An 18,778-nucleotide genomic window follows, 5' to 3' on the forward strand; every position below is an offset into this window, starting at 1 on the left:
CTGACTGAAATGGTCTGGGGTACAGCCTGGGCATTGGGATTTTCAAAAGGTCCCTAGGTGATTCTTGTATGCAACCAGGAGTGGTGGCTACTGAAGGCAATGTCTAGAGAACCAGGCCTTCTCATCCCACAGCTATGTGTAATGAAATAAATACCAGGCGGGTCCCAACTCCAACCAAGCACATAATTCATCATTTCATCTTTTACCATCTTTGTTGTGTTCTAAGTAGACTTGAACAGTGTTCCTTTCTGTCCTCTAACTGGAGGTAAGAAGAATGTTCCTGGATGGTCTTTCTAGACCCTGAGCCCAGAAAAGCTGAATGTCTGTTCTTGAGTATCTGAAACAAAGGAAGGCAAGAATTAACTTACAGGTCCCTCCATGGCCTGGCTCCTATTACCTCCTTGACCTCTTCTCCTACTCCCAACTCACTGATTCCAACTAAACCACACTGGCTGCCTTCCCATTCCTCAAACATGCCAGGCACATCCCCGCCTGTTGTTCTGGCTATTCCCTCTGCTTGAAACGCAAGCTGCTCCCAGAGGCACATGATTGTCCCCTCAACTGCTTCAGGTCCCTTCCATCAGACCATCTTACCCGCTTTCTTCATAATCAATGGCTCCATGTGATGCAGGTTTTGCTTCTCTGTCCACCTCCCCACCTATCACTAGAATGGGACAGAGTCATGTTTTATTCACTGCCAAGTGCCCTTTCCCAAGTGCTGTTACATGCCTGATCCCCCGCCCAGAGCTCAAATTCCCTGCCTTGGAAATAATTAGTATCAGAGTAGGTGACTTCTATAATTCTACTTGTGTCAGACAAGCCCAACTTTAAGCATCCAAATCCACCAGCTTAGGTCCTACCAGTCACATAAGCTTCAGGCTCCGATAGATTCAAGCACACACGAGCAGCTGGAGCTCACTAGGTTGAAAGTTTCCTAGAATGCTGTGATCTCAATATGCCAATAATAGGGTTCGCTTAATGAATGAGCAGCTCAAACATGCAAATTTTTCACATGGTTATAAAGAAGTTTTTCCATAAAGAACTAAGACAAACCTTTTTAGTCAGCCAAAAGAAACTAGTAAAAGCTAGATTTATACAGAACATCCATTGATCTTTATTTGATTTGACAAAATCTGCATTATTAAAAGACAGGTAATAAAATTTAAGCTTATATTGAATCTTACATATTATGTTCTATAGTATCTAGAATATCACATAAGAAATGTCAACTGAGGGGCAAACAGGATAAAAGCATCACATGCAGATGCTCCTGGCAAAGGGGGAACTGTATCTGCAGGTGAGGTCCGTAGTGTGCAGCGCATAAAAAAAGTCCTAGAGAAAATGCAACTGACTTACTTGGGTGAAGTGTTTTTCCTTTTGGGGAGAGGAAGAGGTGGCAAAAGGGGTAAGAATTCAAAGGCATATGCAGAATGGCTTCTCCATTTCAAAATGTAATAAAAATATTTAGATTATGGCACTAGGGCACCTTTGAGGAAAAGAACACCTTAACCAGAGTAGGCTCATTGCATAATTCTTTAGTAATCTGTACAGTTTTCAAGTAATGGAGAGGACTTAAAGAATAATTTTAGTATAACCGTAGCTATCTATTTTTCTTCTCGCCTTCTGGGGCTTGATCTGTTTCAGCATCACAGGGACACTTCTCCACACAGTTTCTAGGGAACCAGCCTCGTATCCTTGAAACACCTGAGGAAGAAAATAAAATTGAGGTGAAATAGATCTACGGCAATGATATTGCTGAGTCCCATAAGTCCTATTACTCCAAATCAATAAGCTTTTAGTTATGCGTTACTTTTTTCGCCCTTTACCATCTTTTATAAGCATAATTTGAGGGGAAAAATGGTTTTTAAATGCTTCTGACAAGCTAGAAAATCACTATTTCTCAAATTCTGTTACCTGGGAGAGGTGCTAATGTGGTTTAGGACAACCCCTAAGGGGAGTCGGGGCGGAATGTCCCAGTTTGGGCATTCACTTACACATGTGTGATTGTGGGGTTTTTGGCACACTGTCATACTTTATCTGTTTCAGGGAACTATCTCCCTGGAGCTTCTGTGAATTTCCTTTCTAGGTTTTTTCCTAACATGTAAATTTTTATATCAAGGCTGCCCAAGAAGTCATATGGGGTTAATTAACAATTAACCTAGTGTTTTTAAGAAAGCATCCAGGATTAATCTTTACTTAAAAAGAAAACAATTCTAGGGGCACCTGGGTGGCTCAGTCGGTTGAGTCCGACTTTGGCCCAGGTCACACATGATCTTACGGTTCGTGAGCTCGAGCCCCGCATCGGGCTTGCTGCTGTCAGCACAGAGCTTGCTTCAGATCCTCTGTCCCCCTCACGCTGCCCCTCCCCTGCTTACGCTGTCTCAAAAATAAATAAAAAACATTAAAAAAAATAAAAAGGAACAATTCTAAAACTTAAATAAAATCAGAGACACGGAAAATTTCAATCCATCAGTTTCCATTAATACTTAATAGGAATATTCATTCACAGTGGGGAGTGTGTGGCACAGGCATCTGGGACACAGGCCACTTGGCTTGGAGCCCTGGCTCTAATCTGTTTTTAGGGTGGCCTTGGGCAACGTGTTCAGTCTCACTGCATTTTGGCTCCCTCGCCAATGACAGGTAAATGCTAGTACCTCCCTCAGAGGGCTGCTGGGGACTTGGATACCACACATGAAGCAAGTGGCACTTCCACAAGTACCTGTCACACAGGTGACAATGAGCTCCAATATTGGCAACCATTAAAAAGACCTGAAAAATAGAAGTGCTGTACAGAAATAGCATAAGAAGCCTCTTTCTGTTGCTTGAGGATGTGTCTGTTATGTGCCCTGATGCATGTGACAAGTGACTGTTAGGGGTTATTCTTGTTAAATATGGAATCATTACTAGCAGTCTTTTCTATTAAACGCCCCCTTCCATTTCCATACCTTCTACAAAGGAATCATCGAGAATTTTATCTCCATACAACCAGTATCTGAAATATTTAAGAGATTAAAATTAATCTTTTTAGGAGAGATGCTAACTTTGTCATTAAAGAAGAAATTCACTACTTTTATCACTTACCGTAACCCTCTTGTGGCCAAAATGAATTCCCCTCTCTGTAGCCTTATTCGAGGCTCTTCAGTGCAGGGACTTGTGAAGAAGGTTTTGATTCCCTTATTCAAAGGACAGCAGGCACCACTGTAATCTTCTATTACTCTATACCGAACCTGGCGTCAGTAATGAGAAGAACAATCTAACATTTACCCCTGAATTTCTGTAAGTTTGAATTTAAATTGTTAAAGGTGGACCCAAAGTATCAGGTGACAAGTCTTTCCCTCCCAGTTCCTTTATAGGAGGCAACTGACGTTTCTAGTTCTCCAGGCTTTTCTGACCCTTCATTTCAAGCACTTAGCTAAGAATTAAATTCTAGAACAGTGCTGGCCAATAGAACTTTCTGCAGTGACGGAAATGCTCTATATTTGTGGTATCCAATGTGCTAGCCCCTAGACACGTGTAGCTACTGAGCACTTCTAATGTGGCTAGTTCAACCAAGGAACTGAATATTTTATTTGATTTTATTTAATTTAAATAGCCACATGTGGCTAGTGGCCGTGATATTATACAGCAGAAGTGTAAGGATGGGTTTCACACTAACGAGCTAGACTGAGGATAATTATTTTTCTGTTGGCAATGTAAATTGACTACATTCCCTCCAAATGGCCAGTCCAAACTATGTAAGTGAAAGCAAAAGTGAACTGTATCAAATTTCAACAATTATGTTAGGAAATATTATTTAATAAAAGCCAACAGTTGCCTTCTACTCAAAGGCAATTTGAAAAACTATACAGAAGTGTAGAGCGTGACAACAAGGAGAAAGAAACTAGTACCATTGCAAAAAATTACTTACACTTCTGACTCTCTTATCTGCTTTTTGTTTCAACTGTTCAATCTGGAGATACAGAAAGAAAAAACACGATCTCAGGGTTGAAAAACAGCCTTTTGCCATCTACTGCATCAGAGTGACATGACAAACTCCTGATTTTCGAGCACTTCACAGTGCTGACAATTCAAAGGCCACATGTTTCTCATAGCGAGGAAAGAGGGCCCTACGACCGCGAGCAGGAGCTGACGGGCTCTTTTCTCAGTATCCTCTACAATCTTCATCTGTGTCTACTCACTGACTATTCCTTACAGCCCAGGGATCAGGGAGATGCGCTCTCTGTCCTCCTGGGGCTTCTAGGCTAGTCCCGGAGGTGAGGATGATACACAGACTCACAGATTCTTTAGAGACAAGGCAGACAGACTGCGAGATTCATCCATGAGTCTCGACTAAAAGTCATCATGACGACTCACTTTTCTTGACTTATTTAGCAACAATTTAATAAATGGTACTATATGAGACACAGTAGGGGAAATTGAGGTAGCTCATGGCCTCTGTGCCAGAATCTTGTCAAATTACAGGTCTAAGATCTAAGAAATAAATAAAATGTTAGACTTCACAAGCACCATACAACAGTAGATGGTTAAGTGTCGAATTCCGATGAGGTGGGGCTGAAACTCACCTTAATATTATTTCTGATAGGGAAGTCATGTTAGAGAGAAAAAACAGTATGGACAGAATTAGGTGGCAGGAACGCACAAGGAGTTCACTGAGGAAGCCGGGTTGACTGGACACGGTGATTCCCATTAGGAAGTAGTTGGGAGGGCAGTTGTAGGCCAGATTTTATAGGACTGAGTGAACGGATCAGGACTTTATTTCACACATATGCAGAATTAAAGAGAGATTTAAATTAACAGAAAGACATGATACAAGGAGTGATTTAGGACTGTTACCTTAGTGCCTTACTGAAAAAAAAAAATCATTATTTTACTACAAAACGTCATTTGAGTTAAGAGGAACTAGAGGAAGAAAATGAGACAGAAAGGAAAGATTGAACAGAAATACTCACTGTTAAGTCGTACTGGTGACAGCCTTCTCTTATCGGCCACGCGAGCCCATCTCCTTCAGGGACCCCTGACCACGTAAATACCTGTTTAAAGTTCTTCCATCTACTTCCCATATCGTAGGGAAAAACAAAGACTTCATCTAGTTGGTAATACTGAATTCGATCTTTAGCCTGTGGGGAACAGAGATGTTAAAGTGGCAAACGCCTCTGCCTTCACTGGCTTTAAGGAACATACTGTTGGCAGTATTGACAGTAATATACGTTTCTTCCCACATCTGTATCACTCCTAGAAAAGCTTCCTCCTTGTTGTAATGTTAGGGTACACAGAAGACATAGACAAATTTATCTGAAGAGGACCTTGCTACCCAGCACCAACCTCGTAGATCATTCAGGAAATGTCTTACAGGGCTTATTTCAGAACAAGTATTCAAAAATGCTTATTAAAAGAGTTAACAGCTTTACTCCACATATAAAAAATCCTCATTGCTCCTGGTCGTTTAGCAAAGCAAAAGGATCCAGGTGTAAAGAAGGGCTGTTGATACAAAGATTTAAGAAACAGCAGGAGTTTATGTAGGATAGAAGAACTCTTGCGTGGGGTGCTCTACAATGTAATGGTGCATCCTGGGTGGCAGCAACACCTGTGGGAATGGCCAGGGCAGGTGCACCAGGGGAGTCACCGTTCTCTGACCTTTTTTTTAAATTAGCAGATATGTGCAGATCTTCTCTCATTTTTTATACCACCACACATGTATATACATTCACTTATATATGCATTTATACATACATTTTATGCATATACCTAAATATTCAGGTTGCATAAATTGTTTAAATTTAATTGTTAGCTTTAACAGAAGGACATAAACTGGCTTAGAATTTCTTAAGTTCCACTGACACCTAGTGGTATAAAGATACATTATTTATTCCTATAATAAGCGTACAAACCCAGTTGAAATTTGTATAAGTTCTAGTTGTGGTGATTTCGATAAATTTTCTATGAACTTAATATAATCATTTATTTGTATTTTTTACTTGGCAACAGAGTGCAGTTTTAAAATACATTCTAGGGGCACCTGGGTGGCTCAGTCGGTTGAGCGTCTGACTTTGGCTCAGGTCATGATCTCAGGTTCCTGAGTTCCAGCCCCACATCGGGCTTGCTCGCTGCTGTCAGCACAGAGCCCACTTTGGATCCCACCCCCTCTCTCTGCCCCTCCCACGCTAACGTTCTCTCAAAAATAAACATTTAAAGAAATATTACAAATACAATAACTTCTAAATTTAGCATGGTATTCTATAAAGAGCCTTGGCCATTCAAAAAAAATTATTAATATAATCAGGATATATTATGCTAACTAGAAATGGTACCTTGAAATATTTTATTATCACGGGACAGTATTTTAGGGAAAACTTCTCGCAATTACTTATAAAGTAATATTGATGTTAATTCAATAAAAGAATTAAATTCAATTAAAAGAACTGTCAAGCTATATGTATGTATGAATCTACTGAACTATATAAATCCCCACCCAAAAAGTAAAGGATAATTTATTTTCTCTTTTTATAAAGCTTCAGAGTCTTCACAACGGATAAGAGTCTCAAAGAACAGATTTCGGCTCTTAACAAACAAAGCGTGGTTAAGGATGAGTGTAGTTTATTTATTTATTTATTTATTTTCCAGAATTGAAAACATTTTACTTACTTTCTACAAAGCATCTCATGAAAAGCCACTATACGCATCTATGATCACACAGTTTAATTTTATGAAGTTCAGATGTAGGGCTTTGTAAGTTCAGAGTAAAAGCTTTAAATGCAAACAGCTGTAGATAATTCTCAACTTCTTAGTTCTGTGATAAATCCATTCACTGGGATTCATGCCTTTATATAAAATGTCCATAAGTGGATTTTTCAGAAGTATACAAATCGCTTTATATAGGAAATCCCCTATGTACAGATCAACTATTTGACTAGACTTTGTATATAGACTGTATTTCACATCTATTCCTTTTTCTATTCTCAGGATGAGTGTAGTTTAAACATGACTGAGGCATGGTCTCTGCCTAAGAGAAGCACTCGGTGAAGTTGGGGGGATTCTAGCAATACTGGGTTAAAAGGTAACAGAGGTATGTGATAGATGCTATGGGAAAGGCAAACAAGGTACTTAAACTAGTGTAGGGAGAGTCAAGGAAGGTTCTTAGGAAGAAATGGCACCTAAGCTAAATCTTGAGGGACAAGAAATCAGGCAAAAAAGAGGGAGCGAGAGTGTCCTAGGCAGAGGGAATGACATGTGGAAAGATACAGAAGCACGGGATGTACAAAATAGAAGTTGTGGTTTCTGGTATTAGTTGGTATCGAGAGTGCAATGGGGTGGGGAGGGGTGGGAACTGCGGTAGAAGAAACAGGTAAGGGGAAGACATGAACGGTTTGATTATGTATAAGCTATGGAGCTTGGACTTAAACCTGTCTATCCGCCGTCCTCAAAGTATGCTTTGCGCACCTCTTCGAGTCCCCAAGAGCTTTTCTTGGTGTCCAACAAAGTCAAGCAACTTTCATCATAATACTAAGATGTCATTTGCTTTTTTCATTGTGTTGACATTTGCAATAGTGGGTAAAATTGCCAGTACCTTGAGCAGGAATCAAGACAGTGGCCCCCCTCTGTATTAGTGATTATCATATTCTTCACTGGTACATACTCATAGTTAAAAAAAACAAAAAAAACCAAACAAAAGTTTTACATAAGAATGCCCCTGATGAAGCAATAAAAATTATTTTTTTTATTAAATCTCAACCTCAAGTAGATGTCCTATGAATATTCTGTGTGACAAGATGGAAAGTGCACATAAAGCATTCCGATGTGTTTGTCTCAAGGAGAACATCTGTTTGAGTTGGGACTAACAAAAGCTGTGGAGCCAGCTTCTTTCACACAACGCTATTTTTACTTGACAGAATGAATAATGAAACACAGTAAGGTTACTGAAATGTCAGTACCTGGCAGAAATTTTCTCAAAAATGAACAAACTCAAGCTGTTACTTCAATGTAAACAACTGAAAAAATGAAGGCTTTCAAGTGACAATTAAAATTTTGGAAAATCTGTATCCACCACTATGAGCTTGAAAGCTTTCCAGAATTTAAAGATTTTCCCCCATAAACTTGGTAGTGATGTGAATGAATGTGTCACCATTTGGAAAATCTTCCTAACTCTGTGAAATTGTATTTTCCAAATGGCCAAAACCTGGTGCTATAAAATCTTGTATGGGTAAAAGGCCCATTCACAGAGCAAGATGTACTGATGCACTTAAATGTAAAAAAATACAAAGTTTACTGATGTGCCTTCACATCTCCCATGCAACTAACCTTTCAGGAACTATCACCTGTCAAGTTTCAATGTAGTATCCAAGAGTATCCACAGTTATCCAAAAAGCCTATTAAAATACTCTATCCTCTTCTATCTACTTATCTGTGTCAGGCTGGAATTTCTTCATATACTTCAATCAAAGCAACATATCTCAACAGACTGAATACGGGAGATGTGAGAATCAAACTGTCTTCTGTTAAGTCAGATATTAAAGAGATTTATAAAAATATAAAACAATGCCACTCTTCTCCCTAGTTTTCACTTTGGAAAATATACTAAGTTTTAAAAATATGCGATTTTTATTAACATATAATGGCTTTGTTATTGTTATTTTTAAATGAAATAATAAATCTTCACAATTTTTCTCACAAAATATGGCAATCATCGATATTACACAGACTAACCAAAGTTCTTTAGGGCCCTTAACAATGTTCAGGATGTAAAAGGGTCCTGAGACCGAAACATCTGAGGGCTGCTGCTATAAATTCAAGTCCACAAACTGGCTGCCAGGGGCTAAATGTGTCCCATTGGTGTGTTTTATTTGGCCCACAAAGTGTGCTTGTTTTTAATGAGAATTTCTTGCTAATATTTAAAAATAGAAAAGAGATGTCACAGAAATCCAGATCTCTTGCTTTTCTTGAAAAACAACGAGATGATCTCAGGATACTGGCTGAGTAGCCCCTGAGGCAACATTCAGCTTCATCTGTTAGGCAGCTCTGTACACAGGCCAGTCCCTGCCATCTGGGTTATCTACCGGCTGGCCCTGCAGGCATTTGGGTCTGTAACCCCTGCTCCAGTGATGGTGAGGCTCTGAGCAGCTTTAAGCAGGGAGCGGAGTAGTCAGACTGACTTTTTACAACAGAATCACAATGGAAACGTTGTGAGGTCTGTGGCAAGCTATGCTATAATCCAGGTTTATAAGGCTTTTTTAGTCTTAAAGCACTAAAAAAAACACCTTAATGGCACCTCGGTAGGACAGAAGTTCCTTTCCAAACGGTCTGCCTTCTCCCCTAACCCGAGAAAGAATGGCCAAATGGCTTAATGTGTGGTTTAGACTTCTTCACCAACTCCAGGGTGAACGAGAAGCAGATTTCTGTGGGAGTTATGTCAAATAAAGAATAAATCAAAATGTTTCCTATATTTGCCTTTTATGTGGCAGGCAAATGACTTAAGGAAGCCATCTGGTAGTCAAGTTTTTACTTCCGGGCATTTATTAGTTAATCTGGCCTATGAACTAATCCTTATTGATGTTGAGGAAACAATTATTAAAATTTACCTTTTCTTCAATCCATGATTCAATAGAAGTTTTGTTTCTGAGAATTATTTTCATCTGAAAATTAAATAATGAACAGTAAAATTTTATGATGAAACTTTGGTCCATTTAAGATTATCATCTTCATAGTAACCCTAGGAGATAGTTTTTGTTGCTCCGTTCCATTGATGAAGATACCAGGATAACAGAGGTTAAGCAAGACACTCTGCGCTCCATCTGACTCTAAAGTCCTTGTTCTTAAGCACTGCACCACAACGCCTCTCCATAAAACGATTACGGCAATCCATAATCAAATCTGAATCTACTATTTTGATAAAAATTCACGTTTTAAGTACTATCTTCTGATCAAGGTTTCCAAAGTATTAATAAAATATGGATATAATCCACTTAATCAGCACTTGTGTATTTTGTTACTAAAATCTATCACTATTTTTAATTCACCTTAAATTTATGATTATTTATTACATGAAAGTGACTCATATCATCCCAACATGACCAGATATTCTGCTTACCTTAAAAACCCAATATATTCAGTCTTGATTCTATTAACTGACCCTCCTAGCTAGGACTAATTCCACTGATGTGGGTTTTTACACCACAGGGTTTTAGTTTATTTTTAATATGATTCTTAATGAGAGGCACCGGGGAAATTTTTTCAAAGAATTTGATCCCAGGCTAATAGAATATATGAAGTACAACCAAAATTGGCGTATTTTAAAACTATGCGTGTAAACGGGTTGGGCGATGCATCACAGCCCTCAGCTCCAGCATTTCGGCATTTCCTTGAAGTCTGGCTGGGTCCGTACAGACACACCCGTGGGCAAGGAGTCCCCTTCGTGTTCCTAGGCTAGGGCCTAGCACAACACCTGGCCTACAGCAGGCCTTCGATTAATGAATAAACTGACTCAGTGAAAGGAATGAATCATAACCACTTTGTGATCTCTTCAGGGCCACATCCTCCTCCTCTGTGTTCTCACAGCACTTTGTACATAAATCTATGACACTCACACCACCCAGTATTAGTTGCATGTTTACTACTAATTGTGAACTTCCCTAGGGGCAGGACGCTTTTCATTTTCATTACTGTACTCTCAGAAATTAGCAGAGTAATTCATCAGAGTAGGCATTAAATAGCATCCAAATCAGAGGGTTGTTACTGAGATTAAATGAGTTAATATATGTGATGTCCTTAAGACAGTGTCTTGCACATAAGTGTGCAATAAACGCTGGCTATATTATGATGATGATTAAATATATGCTGTTATAAAATAGTATTACCAATTATGTTTACTGAACACATGCGTGAGTGATCTTGGGTTAAGTCACTTTCTGTGATTTGATTACTCTTCTGTACGGAAGGGAAAATACTCCTCTTCAACTCTTTCTGGGGGGGTTGACGTGAAGATCAAGAGAGACCATAAATGGGAGAAGAGCTTTCTCAATTATAAAGTGATACAGGACTCCAAGTTAACATTCTAAAAATTAAGTAAGTTACCTAGAAATGCTGGCAAAGTTACTTCAAAATTATCTGACTAGTCCAGAGGCTAAATTAGTTACCTAGATGGAATACATTACAATAATGTCCACTTCACGCTGCATTCTTAAATGCAGCCTTTATCTCTTTCTCATTACAGGCAGCCCCGATAAGTTGACAACTTTTAGCTAGAGGTAACCAAGGAACTTACCTGGATAAAAAACAACATCCCAACAGCTATGGTTGTTCCTAAAGCTAATCCCAATGCAAACAGGGTGGCCGCGAATGCTGCTAATCCAAAGGGAATAAGTGGAAGAGGATCTCTGCGGGCCGCACTCATATCAATCTTTACCGTGTTCCACCCAAAGGAGAGCTACAAAGAAAAACACACACTTGAAATATTCAGTTGTCATAAAGGGTCAGACGCTACTGGAACATTTAAAGCCACTTGATCAGAAAAGATCAACAAATGATAACCTAAAGCGGTGGCTAAAAGCAAACGAATTTCCAATTTGTTTCTAATTCCTACTGTGGCCTCAACTCATACCGATAGGCGCAATATCGTTCTTAGTTATTTTCAAATGTCACTTTTTTTGTTTTTAATTATTTCCTCGAAAGCGCAGGGCACAGCCCACTAACATTACTATGTATGAACAGCACTAGTCATCAGTCTAAATTGTGACTGTGGCGTCCATCTTCTCCTGGCTTTTCAATATTTACAGGAACCTTCCACAGCAAGAAGATAGCCGAGGATTCAGTTGTTTCTTCCCTCATGTTCCACAACCAGAGGTTAAAAACAGGCAAAATGCAGGCCAAATATGGCCTGCAGATGCCTATTGCCCGGCCTGCAAGATGTTTTAAAATATTCAGCCAGGTGCCAACATTTAAAAATCAGGAGACACTAAACAAAAAAATGCAGATTTTCTAATTTTTCCTGAAAGACTGGAAGATCTAGTATTATTGGACTAGATTTCCAACATTAAAAAGAGGCTGAAGTTGAATATGGGTTGTCCCATCTGTGAAGGGCAAGTGTTCTCGGTGCCATAGTCCCATTAGACCTATGAATCTCATTTACTTTCAGGCTTCTTTAGGGACTTAAATTTGTGACCCTTGAACTTTATCTCATGACTACCTGCCAAAAATCAACCAAAGCTTTTACATATTTTAGGACATGTGCCTGCTTCATGAGGCACCTTCCAAGGCACTGGAACAAAAGAACTACACCTTGCCACACGAATCAAATGGAAACAAAATATTAGTGTTGTCTTTTTCTTCCTGTTCCTTTTCTTCTAATTATTCTTACCACAGCTATAAAGTGTGAGATCAAATAAATTATATATACACAGTAATAAAATATTATCAACTTCGACTACAGTTAGTAAGTTTCCAAAACAAAATAATTTTTCCTCATTTTAAAAATTAAATTTTAGTACTTTTTTTAAATATGAAATTTATTGTCAAATTGGTTTCCATACAACACCCAGTGCTCATCCCAAAAGGTGCCCTCCTCAATACCCATCACCCACCCTGTCCTCCCTCCCACCCCCCATCAAACTCTCAGTTTGTTCTCAGTTTTTAAGAGTCTCTTATGCTTTGGCTCTCTCCCTCTCTAACCTCTTTTTGTTTTTTATTTTCCCTTCCCTTCCCCCATGGACTTCTGTTAAGTTAATTTTAAAAATTAAATTTTAGTACTTTTTTTTTTTTTTTTAAAGAAATTCATACACAGGTAAAGCAAAATTGTTTCCCGACCTAAATCATAGAAATCTTATTTCCCAATGGGACTCCTGAAATAATAACTGCCATTTAATCTGGCATAAGTGATTTTATAACAAATGTTGTCACTTACCCGATTATAAAGCTGGGTATACATAGTCATAACAAAAATGAAGGCAGCATGAATACAACCCAGCGGTGCTAAAAGGAGAAACAGTGTGAACGAAGCATGATTTTGGAAACCACAACAGTTGTTGATCCAAGGACAGTGATGGTCCATCTTCAGCACACATCTAACAAGAAAAATTTACGTAACACATGAGGCAAAAAATCCAATCTACTTTATTTTTTTTTATTTTTTTTATTTTTTTAAATTTTTTTTTTAACGTTTATTTATTTTTGAGACAGAGAGAGACAGAGCATGAATTGGGGAGGGGCAGAGAGAGAGGGAGACACAGAATCAGAAGCAGGCTCCAGGCTCTGAGCCATCAGCACAGAGCCCGACGCGGGGCTCGAACTCACAGACCGCGAGATCGTGACCTGAGCTGAAGTCGGACGCTTAACCGACTGCGCCACCCAGGCGCCCCTCCAATCTACTTTAAATCACTTTGGTCTTCAGAAGATCAAGCAAATAGGAATCCAGCATGTCTGAGTCACAGAGGAATTATACTCTACGGAATAGAAAGTCTTTATGAGTTTTTAAACAACTTTGACCAGTGACTTCTTTCAATTTCTAAACAGCACAAGAAAAGGCAGGCTTTATAACAGCTTCTGAGGAAAAGACGTCTGCTACAAGGGAGTTTGCTTAAAGAATTCAGGAGTCCTGCTAAGAGGTTCATCATAGAGAAATAAGCATGGGTTCCAGATTTACCTCTAGCTCTGAAATGCAGTGACTGAAGCGGAGTACGACAGAGACCACAAAATCTCCACTGGGGTGGATGGGACCCAGCAGACCTAGAACGAACTAACTAACTTCCTTCCTTCCTTCCACATCCTTTAGATGTGGAATCTCTGAGCTAAGCATACTAACTATGGAATATAAGGTGTGGTATAACAAGCAAAGTCTTACTGAGCTTCCTTCCCTTGTTGCTAGAAGAAAATTTCCCGGCCTCATACCAAATGTTTATTTGCTACAAACGTTCTCCTAAACCTCAACACTCTTATCACAAATTTCTAATTAGTGGAACAGCTGTTTATTTAAAAAGGTGCCAGGGCACCTGGGTGGCACAGTCGGTTGAGTGTCTGACTCCTGATTTCAGCTCAGCTTATGGTCCCAGGGTCTTGGGATTGAGCCTGGTATCAGGCTCCGCACTGAGCATTAAGCTGCTTAAGGTTTTCCCACCCTCCCTTTGCCCCTTTCCCCCACTTGCTCTCTCTTTAAAATAAAAATTAAGAAATTAAATTAAAAAAATAAAAAGGTACCAGTTTATTTCATATTTTTTGTAGTGATTCAGTTTTCTTTCCATTGCTTTTTTTTATATTAAACACTTGTGATAATACGCACCTGAATTCATTTATTAGATATGGATAAAGTGTAAATGTTAGTCAACCAAAATAATGGAAAAAGCAGGTCTCCTTCATAGTTTAGACTCAGAACAATTCTAAAGCTAGTTAAGATGACAGAAGACAAGCATGATTAATCCTGACCTATAGAAACAATTTGGAGGCATAACTTTTCACTCTTGGCAGGGTAAGAAGCAAAGTAAACGTGTATTTTTCCAAATAAGCAAGTAAGTAAGTAAGTAAATAAATAAATAAAAGCTTTTCACTTATAACAAAAAAGAGTGAGGATTATTTACTTATTATCAGAATTGATAACTTAAGACTACAATGGAGATATGGACAGAAGTATTTTGACAGTGTTTTTTATAAAGAAGCCACCTTGCAGAGAATAAGACTAGGACTGATGTGACAGAAAGAACAACAACAGGAGACCAGTCACCACGTTGATCAGTCCCCAGTGAGTAGCAAAGACATACAGTACCTGTTACACTTTCTGCAGTGATGTGACCGCGGAGCCTTGTATGCTTGGCAGACTTTACAATACTGGAGGTACATGCTATCCTGAGAATTTTCCTTGGCAGCAAAATACAAACAAGAATCCATCAGATATCTGATCCTAAGTAATAAGTTAAGCCTTATGAAAATGCTTTCGTAGGGTTTGATTTTATGGGGGATGGGGATAAGGATGGAATCTGAACTTGCTTATTTCCTGCCCTTTTATCTGAGCAGAAATACTTTTAAATAATGAATTACTGGTAACAGCAGCATCACTATTCCAATTACCCAGAAGTCACTTTTCATTTCTCTTCCCCATGCTCCACCTAAACCCATCGTCACTGATTGTAGCTGGTTTTACTTTTCCAAAATCTTTGTAGAATCTTTGTAGGAGTTCAGAAAAAAGGTAGCTGTCAACTTGGCAGGTATCTTGAAGTGGATATTCAAACATCAGAGCTGATACTCTTTAGGAAATCTGGTTCCCCACCCCTCCTTGCACTATTTCAATCATTTCTAACTACTGTCCTGTACTATAGCTTCTCTCCAATCCAAACTAGTGTCAGAATAATATTCCTACAACATGACTCTGATTATGTCAGAGCTTCACTTGAAAACCTCTAATACCTTCCTATAGTCTAAAAATCCCTCACGTGTTTAAGGCCCTCCAGAATCTGCCTTTGTTTCAGCCTTATTTGCAGTACATAACCCATCCGTTATTTCAGACTATATGCCTGAAATGCCTTCTTTCCCATTTATGGAAATTTACACTCCTCCTTCAGGTCCACAGCTAAAAAGGCTCACTTCCTTCTAGCTTCAACAGCACTCATCACATTCTTTTCCATAGTGTAATTACTTACACAAGTTACCTTGGTTTCTCTCCTCAATTATAAGATTTTTCAGAACATGAATTCGTCTTACTCATCGTTGTACTCACTTTAAACAGAACACTAGTGTTTCTCCAACATAATGTACCTAAGAATCATCTGGGGATTTTGTTAAATGCTGATTCTGATTCGTAGGTCTGGAGTGGAGCCCAAGATTTTTCATTTCTAAGTGGTGCCCATCAGCAAGGAATATGGAAATTCATGAGTATAAACTTGCTACAATTTTTAAAAAGCCATAAATTGATTCATACTGTTACTTCCTAATGTTATGATTTTAACATTGATTTGAAAACTACGATTTAAGTCACCAATTTCTAAAGACTTGTTCTCAGTTCTGAGGGCTGTTAACGTATTACATAAAAAAAGATCCTAGGGACGCCTGCGTGGCGTCCGACTTCGGCTGAGGACGTGATCTCGCAGTTTGTGAGTTCGAGTCCCACATCAGGCTCTGTGCTGATGGCTCAGAGCCTGGCGCCTGCTTCGGATTCTGCATCTCCCTCTCTCTCTGCCCCTCCCCCACCCAGGCTCTCTTTCTTTCTCAAAAGCAAATGAACATTTAAAAAAATTAAGAAAAAAAAAGATCCTAGCCAAATTGCATTGTGAGTAAGATCCTAGCCAAATTGTATTGTGAAATTATATGCAGTGGTTCTTAAATTTAGGACTATGGACTCACCAGCCCCTCCATTTTTCTTTTTCTTTCCTTTTAATGAAGTACAAGTATTCAACAAAATCTCTCTGGGAAGTACTGATTTAGATGAATATTTTCAAGTAGATACAAAATAAATTCTTTGACTTTAAATGATCAGTAATTAGAATATGCTTAGTCTCTACCAACGCAAAAAGTATGTTGTGTTTGATATTATTGGTTAGCAGATAAATCATAAACTAAATATATGATTATCATTAGAGTTCCTTATCTTAAGGGATCTTTTTCTTACCGGTTTCCACCCCAAAGGGACAAAGCCAGGACCAATAAACATGGCATTGAAGTAATTATAAAGAATCATGACAGTCCAATTTATCAACATGATGAAATTCACGCTTCCTCCAGTTGTATGTAAAGGCCAATACCACAACACAGAGTCAATCATGGCCATCGTAGAACATATTGCTATAACACCAAGGGCTATGATGGGACCCCAGTGACACAGTCTCTTTAATTCTTGGAGATTTTCAAACTTGATAACTGAGCAGAATGCACCCATTTTGGTGAGGAAGAATGCCTTCCTACTTTTAGAAAATCACAGATTTCCTTTTTCTGTGCACACATTTCCATGTGCCACAAGTCCATGAGTGTTCCTTAATTGTCATGCCTTCAAGTTGTGGGATGTTAACGCAGATTATGACATTTTCACTGTTACACACTCAGAGCTCTTTATCTTAACTAGAAGAATCCAGTATCTTGGCTTGAAACCCCATCTAGAGAAAACAAAATGAGAAAGTTCAGTGAAAAAATTTTATTATATACCATATTTAACTCCAATAACCACTTAAACAAAAGCATCTCACATGTGCTATGGAATGAGTACCTTATCAAATGGCAAAAGGAACTGCCAGTAAAACCTTGGTCTGCGAGCATAATTCCTTCCGGAAACATGCTTGTAATCCAAAGCACTGGTACATCAAAATGAATTTCAAGAACCATTGACTCAGTTATGACCATGTGACATTCCACATCACCTACTACTCCTATTGCAAGACATTGCTCATTTACCGAGTTAAAATGTATTGGAAATGTTTGCCCCTCTTGCGGAACATTTGCAGAACAAGTTACTCCCAATCCAAGGTTTTGCTGTATTTTTATCTGATCCAAAATAGGGCTCAAGTCTGAACTGCGAGTAAACTGGATACATGATTCTAAAATAGTTGTTTTTATTTCTTTGTTTCCAACCTGACAGGTAACTGTGATTGTCTTTGGTGGGTGGTTGGAGGAGACCGAGAATTTTAGAGCGGGAGCAGGGCTTTAAAGGTTGACTGAATCCGGAAATTGGTTTGGAAAGGCTAAGCGATTGCACAAAGTTCACAAGTAACAGCTGAACCTAGACTAGAAACCAAACCATCTAATTCCTTTCACAGAGCTCTAAACTGCCTCTTGCCGAGTCTCAAAGTGTCAAGTATGAGCCCGGCAGGGTCTACACATTTGCCTGCGGTTGCCCCCAAACCCCAACATAAGGATCTATTTGGGCCAAAGGTAAAGAGGCGAGCGAGTGAAAGCAAAGCCAGAGTGAAAGGAGGGGAGGGGCGGAACGGGGAGACAGAGGTGTGTGCGAAGTCGTGACTGGAGGCACACAAGAGAAGGAACACGGATTAAAGTATTTGAGAAAAAAAGATGAGGAAGTGCCTCTGGAGCGAGGGGCAGGGAAGGCGGGCCGGCGAGGGCCGGAAGATCGGTGGAAGGGTATTTCCGACCAGACTGCAGTGAGTCAAGGGAAGAGCTGAGTTACAGGGTAATAAAGACTTTCACGCAACAGATGCCATCGCCTTGTGCCTCAGTTTCCCGCCCGTGTCTGGAGCAGAGCGCTTAGAAATCCTCACTCGGGGGAGGACCATGCTGGCAAGCGTGGCTGGTTTCAACATTCTGGAGATTCTGGGTTCACTCGGATGGGGTGAAGACGGCCAGAATCATAGTTACATCCCTCGTCTTGACTCCCACCTCAGTTTGGTCCTTGGTGCCCGCTCCTCGGCCATCGCATTTCCGGGGCGGCCTGGGCTCACCCGGAACAGGTTTTCTCCTCCTCGGATAACTCCATCATGGGTACCTCAGTCCAGCGCAAGCAGAAAGCAAATCCCGGTTGCAAGAAGCTGGAGTGCGGGACCTGCCCCCACCAGTCTGCCTCTCCGCCAGCGCTCTCGCCGCTGCTCTGCTGCTCCCGCCCGGTGCGCGGTCTCCGTGACAGCCACTTCCGGCAGGTTCGCCGCATCAGACTTCCCTCGGGAAGCAGGTTCCTGGGACCTAGAGCTTGGGGAGCCAGAGCCGCTTTCCAGAAAGTGGAGGGGCCAAAAATGCTTCCAGTGATCCATGAGAACGCGCAGATTTTCGGAGGCTTTGGGGGGCACTAATAGAAGTGCTTTTCCTTAGCGAATTTTTTTAAATCTTGAAGTCCGAGCGGGCAATTAAAAACGCATGCAGGCCAATTTCC

The 18,778-nt window shown here is 39.8% G+C and overlaps 1 protein-coding gene across 4 annotated transcripts; it reads right to left on the minus strand.

The window, feature by feature from the left end:
- Nucleotides 1–1,090: 1,090 nt before the first annotated feature.
- Nucleotides 1,091–18,520, minus strand: ZDHHC6 (zinc finger DHHC-type palmitoyltransferase 6). 4 transcript variants are annotated; one of them, XM_058697774.1, is made up of 11 exons: nt 18,354–18,520; nt 16,577–17,057; nt 14,741–14,832; nt 12,890–13,049; nt 11,255–11,416; nt 9,573–9,626; nt 4,950–5,117; nt 3,908–3,949; nt 3,082–3,227; nt 2,946–2,992; nt 1,091–1,704 (listed from the first exon to the last, which is right to left on the minus strand). In XM_058697774.1, exons 2-11 carry the CDS (start codon nt 16,841–16,843, stop codon nt 1,601–1,603), a joined length of 1,242 nt encoding a protein of 413 aa, XP_058553757.1. In that variant the 5' UTR covers nt 16,844–17,057; nt 18,354–18,520; the 3' UTR covers nt 1,091–1,600. The 4 variants fall into 4 exon arrangements, with proteins under 4 accessions (XP_058553757.1, XP_058553756.1, XP_058553758.1 ...); XM_058697773.1 differs by having other exon boundaries at nt 18,292–18,520; XM_058697775.1 differs by having other exon boundaries at nt 18,398–18,516.
- Between the last annotated feature and the right edge of the window lie 258 nt (nt 18,521–18,778).

The sequence above is a fragment of the Neofelis nebulosa genome, chromosome 13, assembly GCF_028018385.1.
Source record: "Neofelis nebulosa isolate mNeoNeb1 chromosome 13, mNeoNeb1.pri, whole genome shotgun sequence".
In the NCBI taxonomy this organism is placed as follows: domain Eukaryota; kingdom Metazoa; phylum Chordata; class Mammalia; order Carnivora; family Felidae; genus Neofelis; species Neofelis nebulosa.

What these genes read in the sequence shown, in the direction of transcription:
- ZDHHC6 (XM_058697774.1), bottom strand. Translation starts at nt 16,843, where the DNA reads ATGGGTGCATTCTGCTCAGTTATCAAGTTTGAAAATCTCCAAGAATTA. An exon ending in ATACCCAGCTTTATAATCGG is followed by an intron (nt 11,417 to 12,889) that starts GTAAGTGACAAC and finishes TTTTCTTTGTAG; the next exon opens with CTCTCCTTTGGGTGGAACAC. An exon ending in CGATGATTCCTTTGTAGAAG is followed by an intron (nt 1,705 to 2,945) that starts GTATGGAAATGG and finishes TTTCTTCCTCAG; the next exon opens with GTGTTTCAAGGATACGAGGC.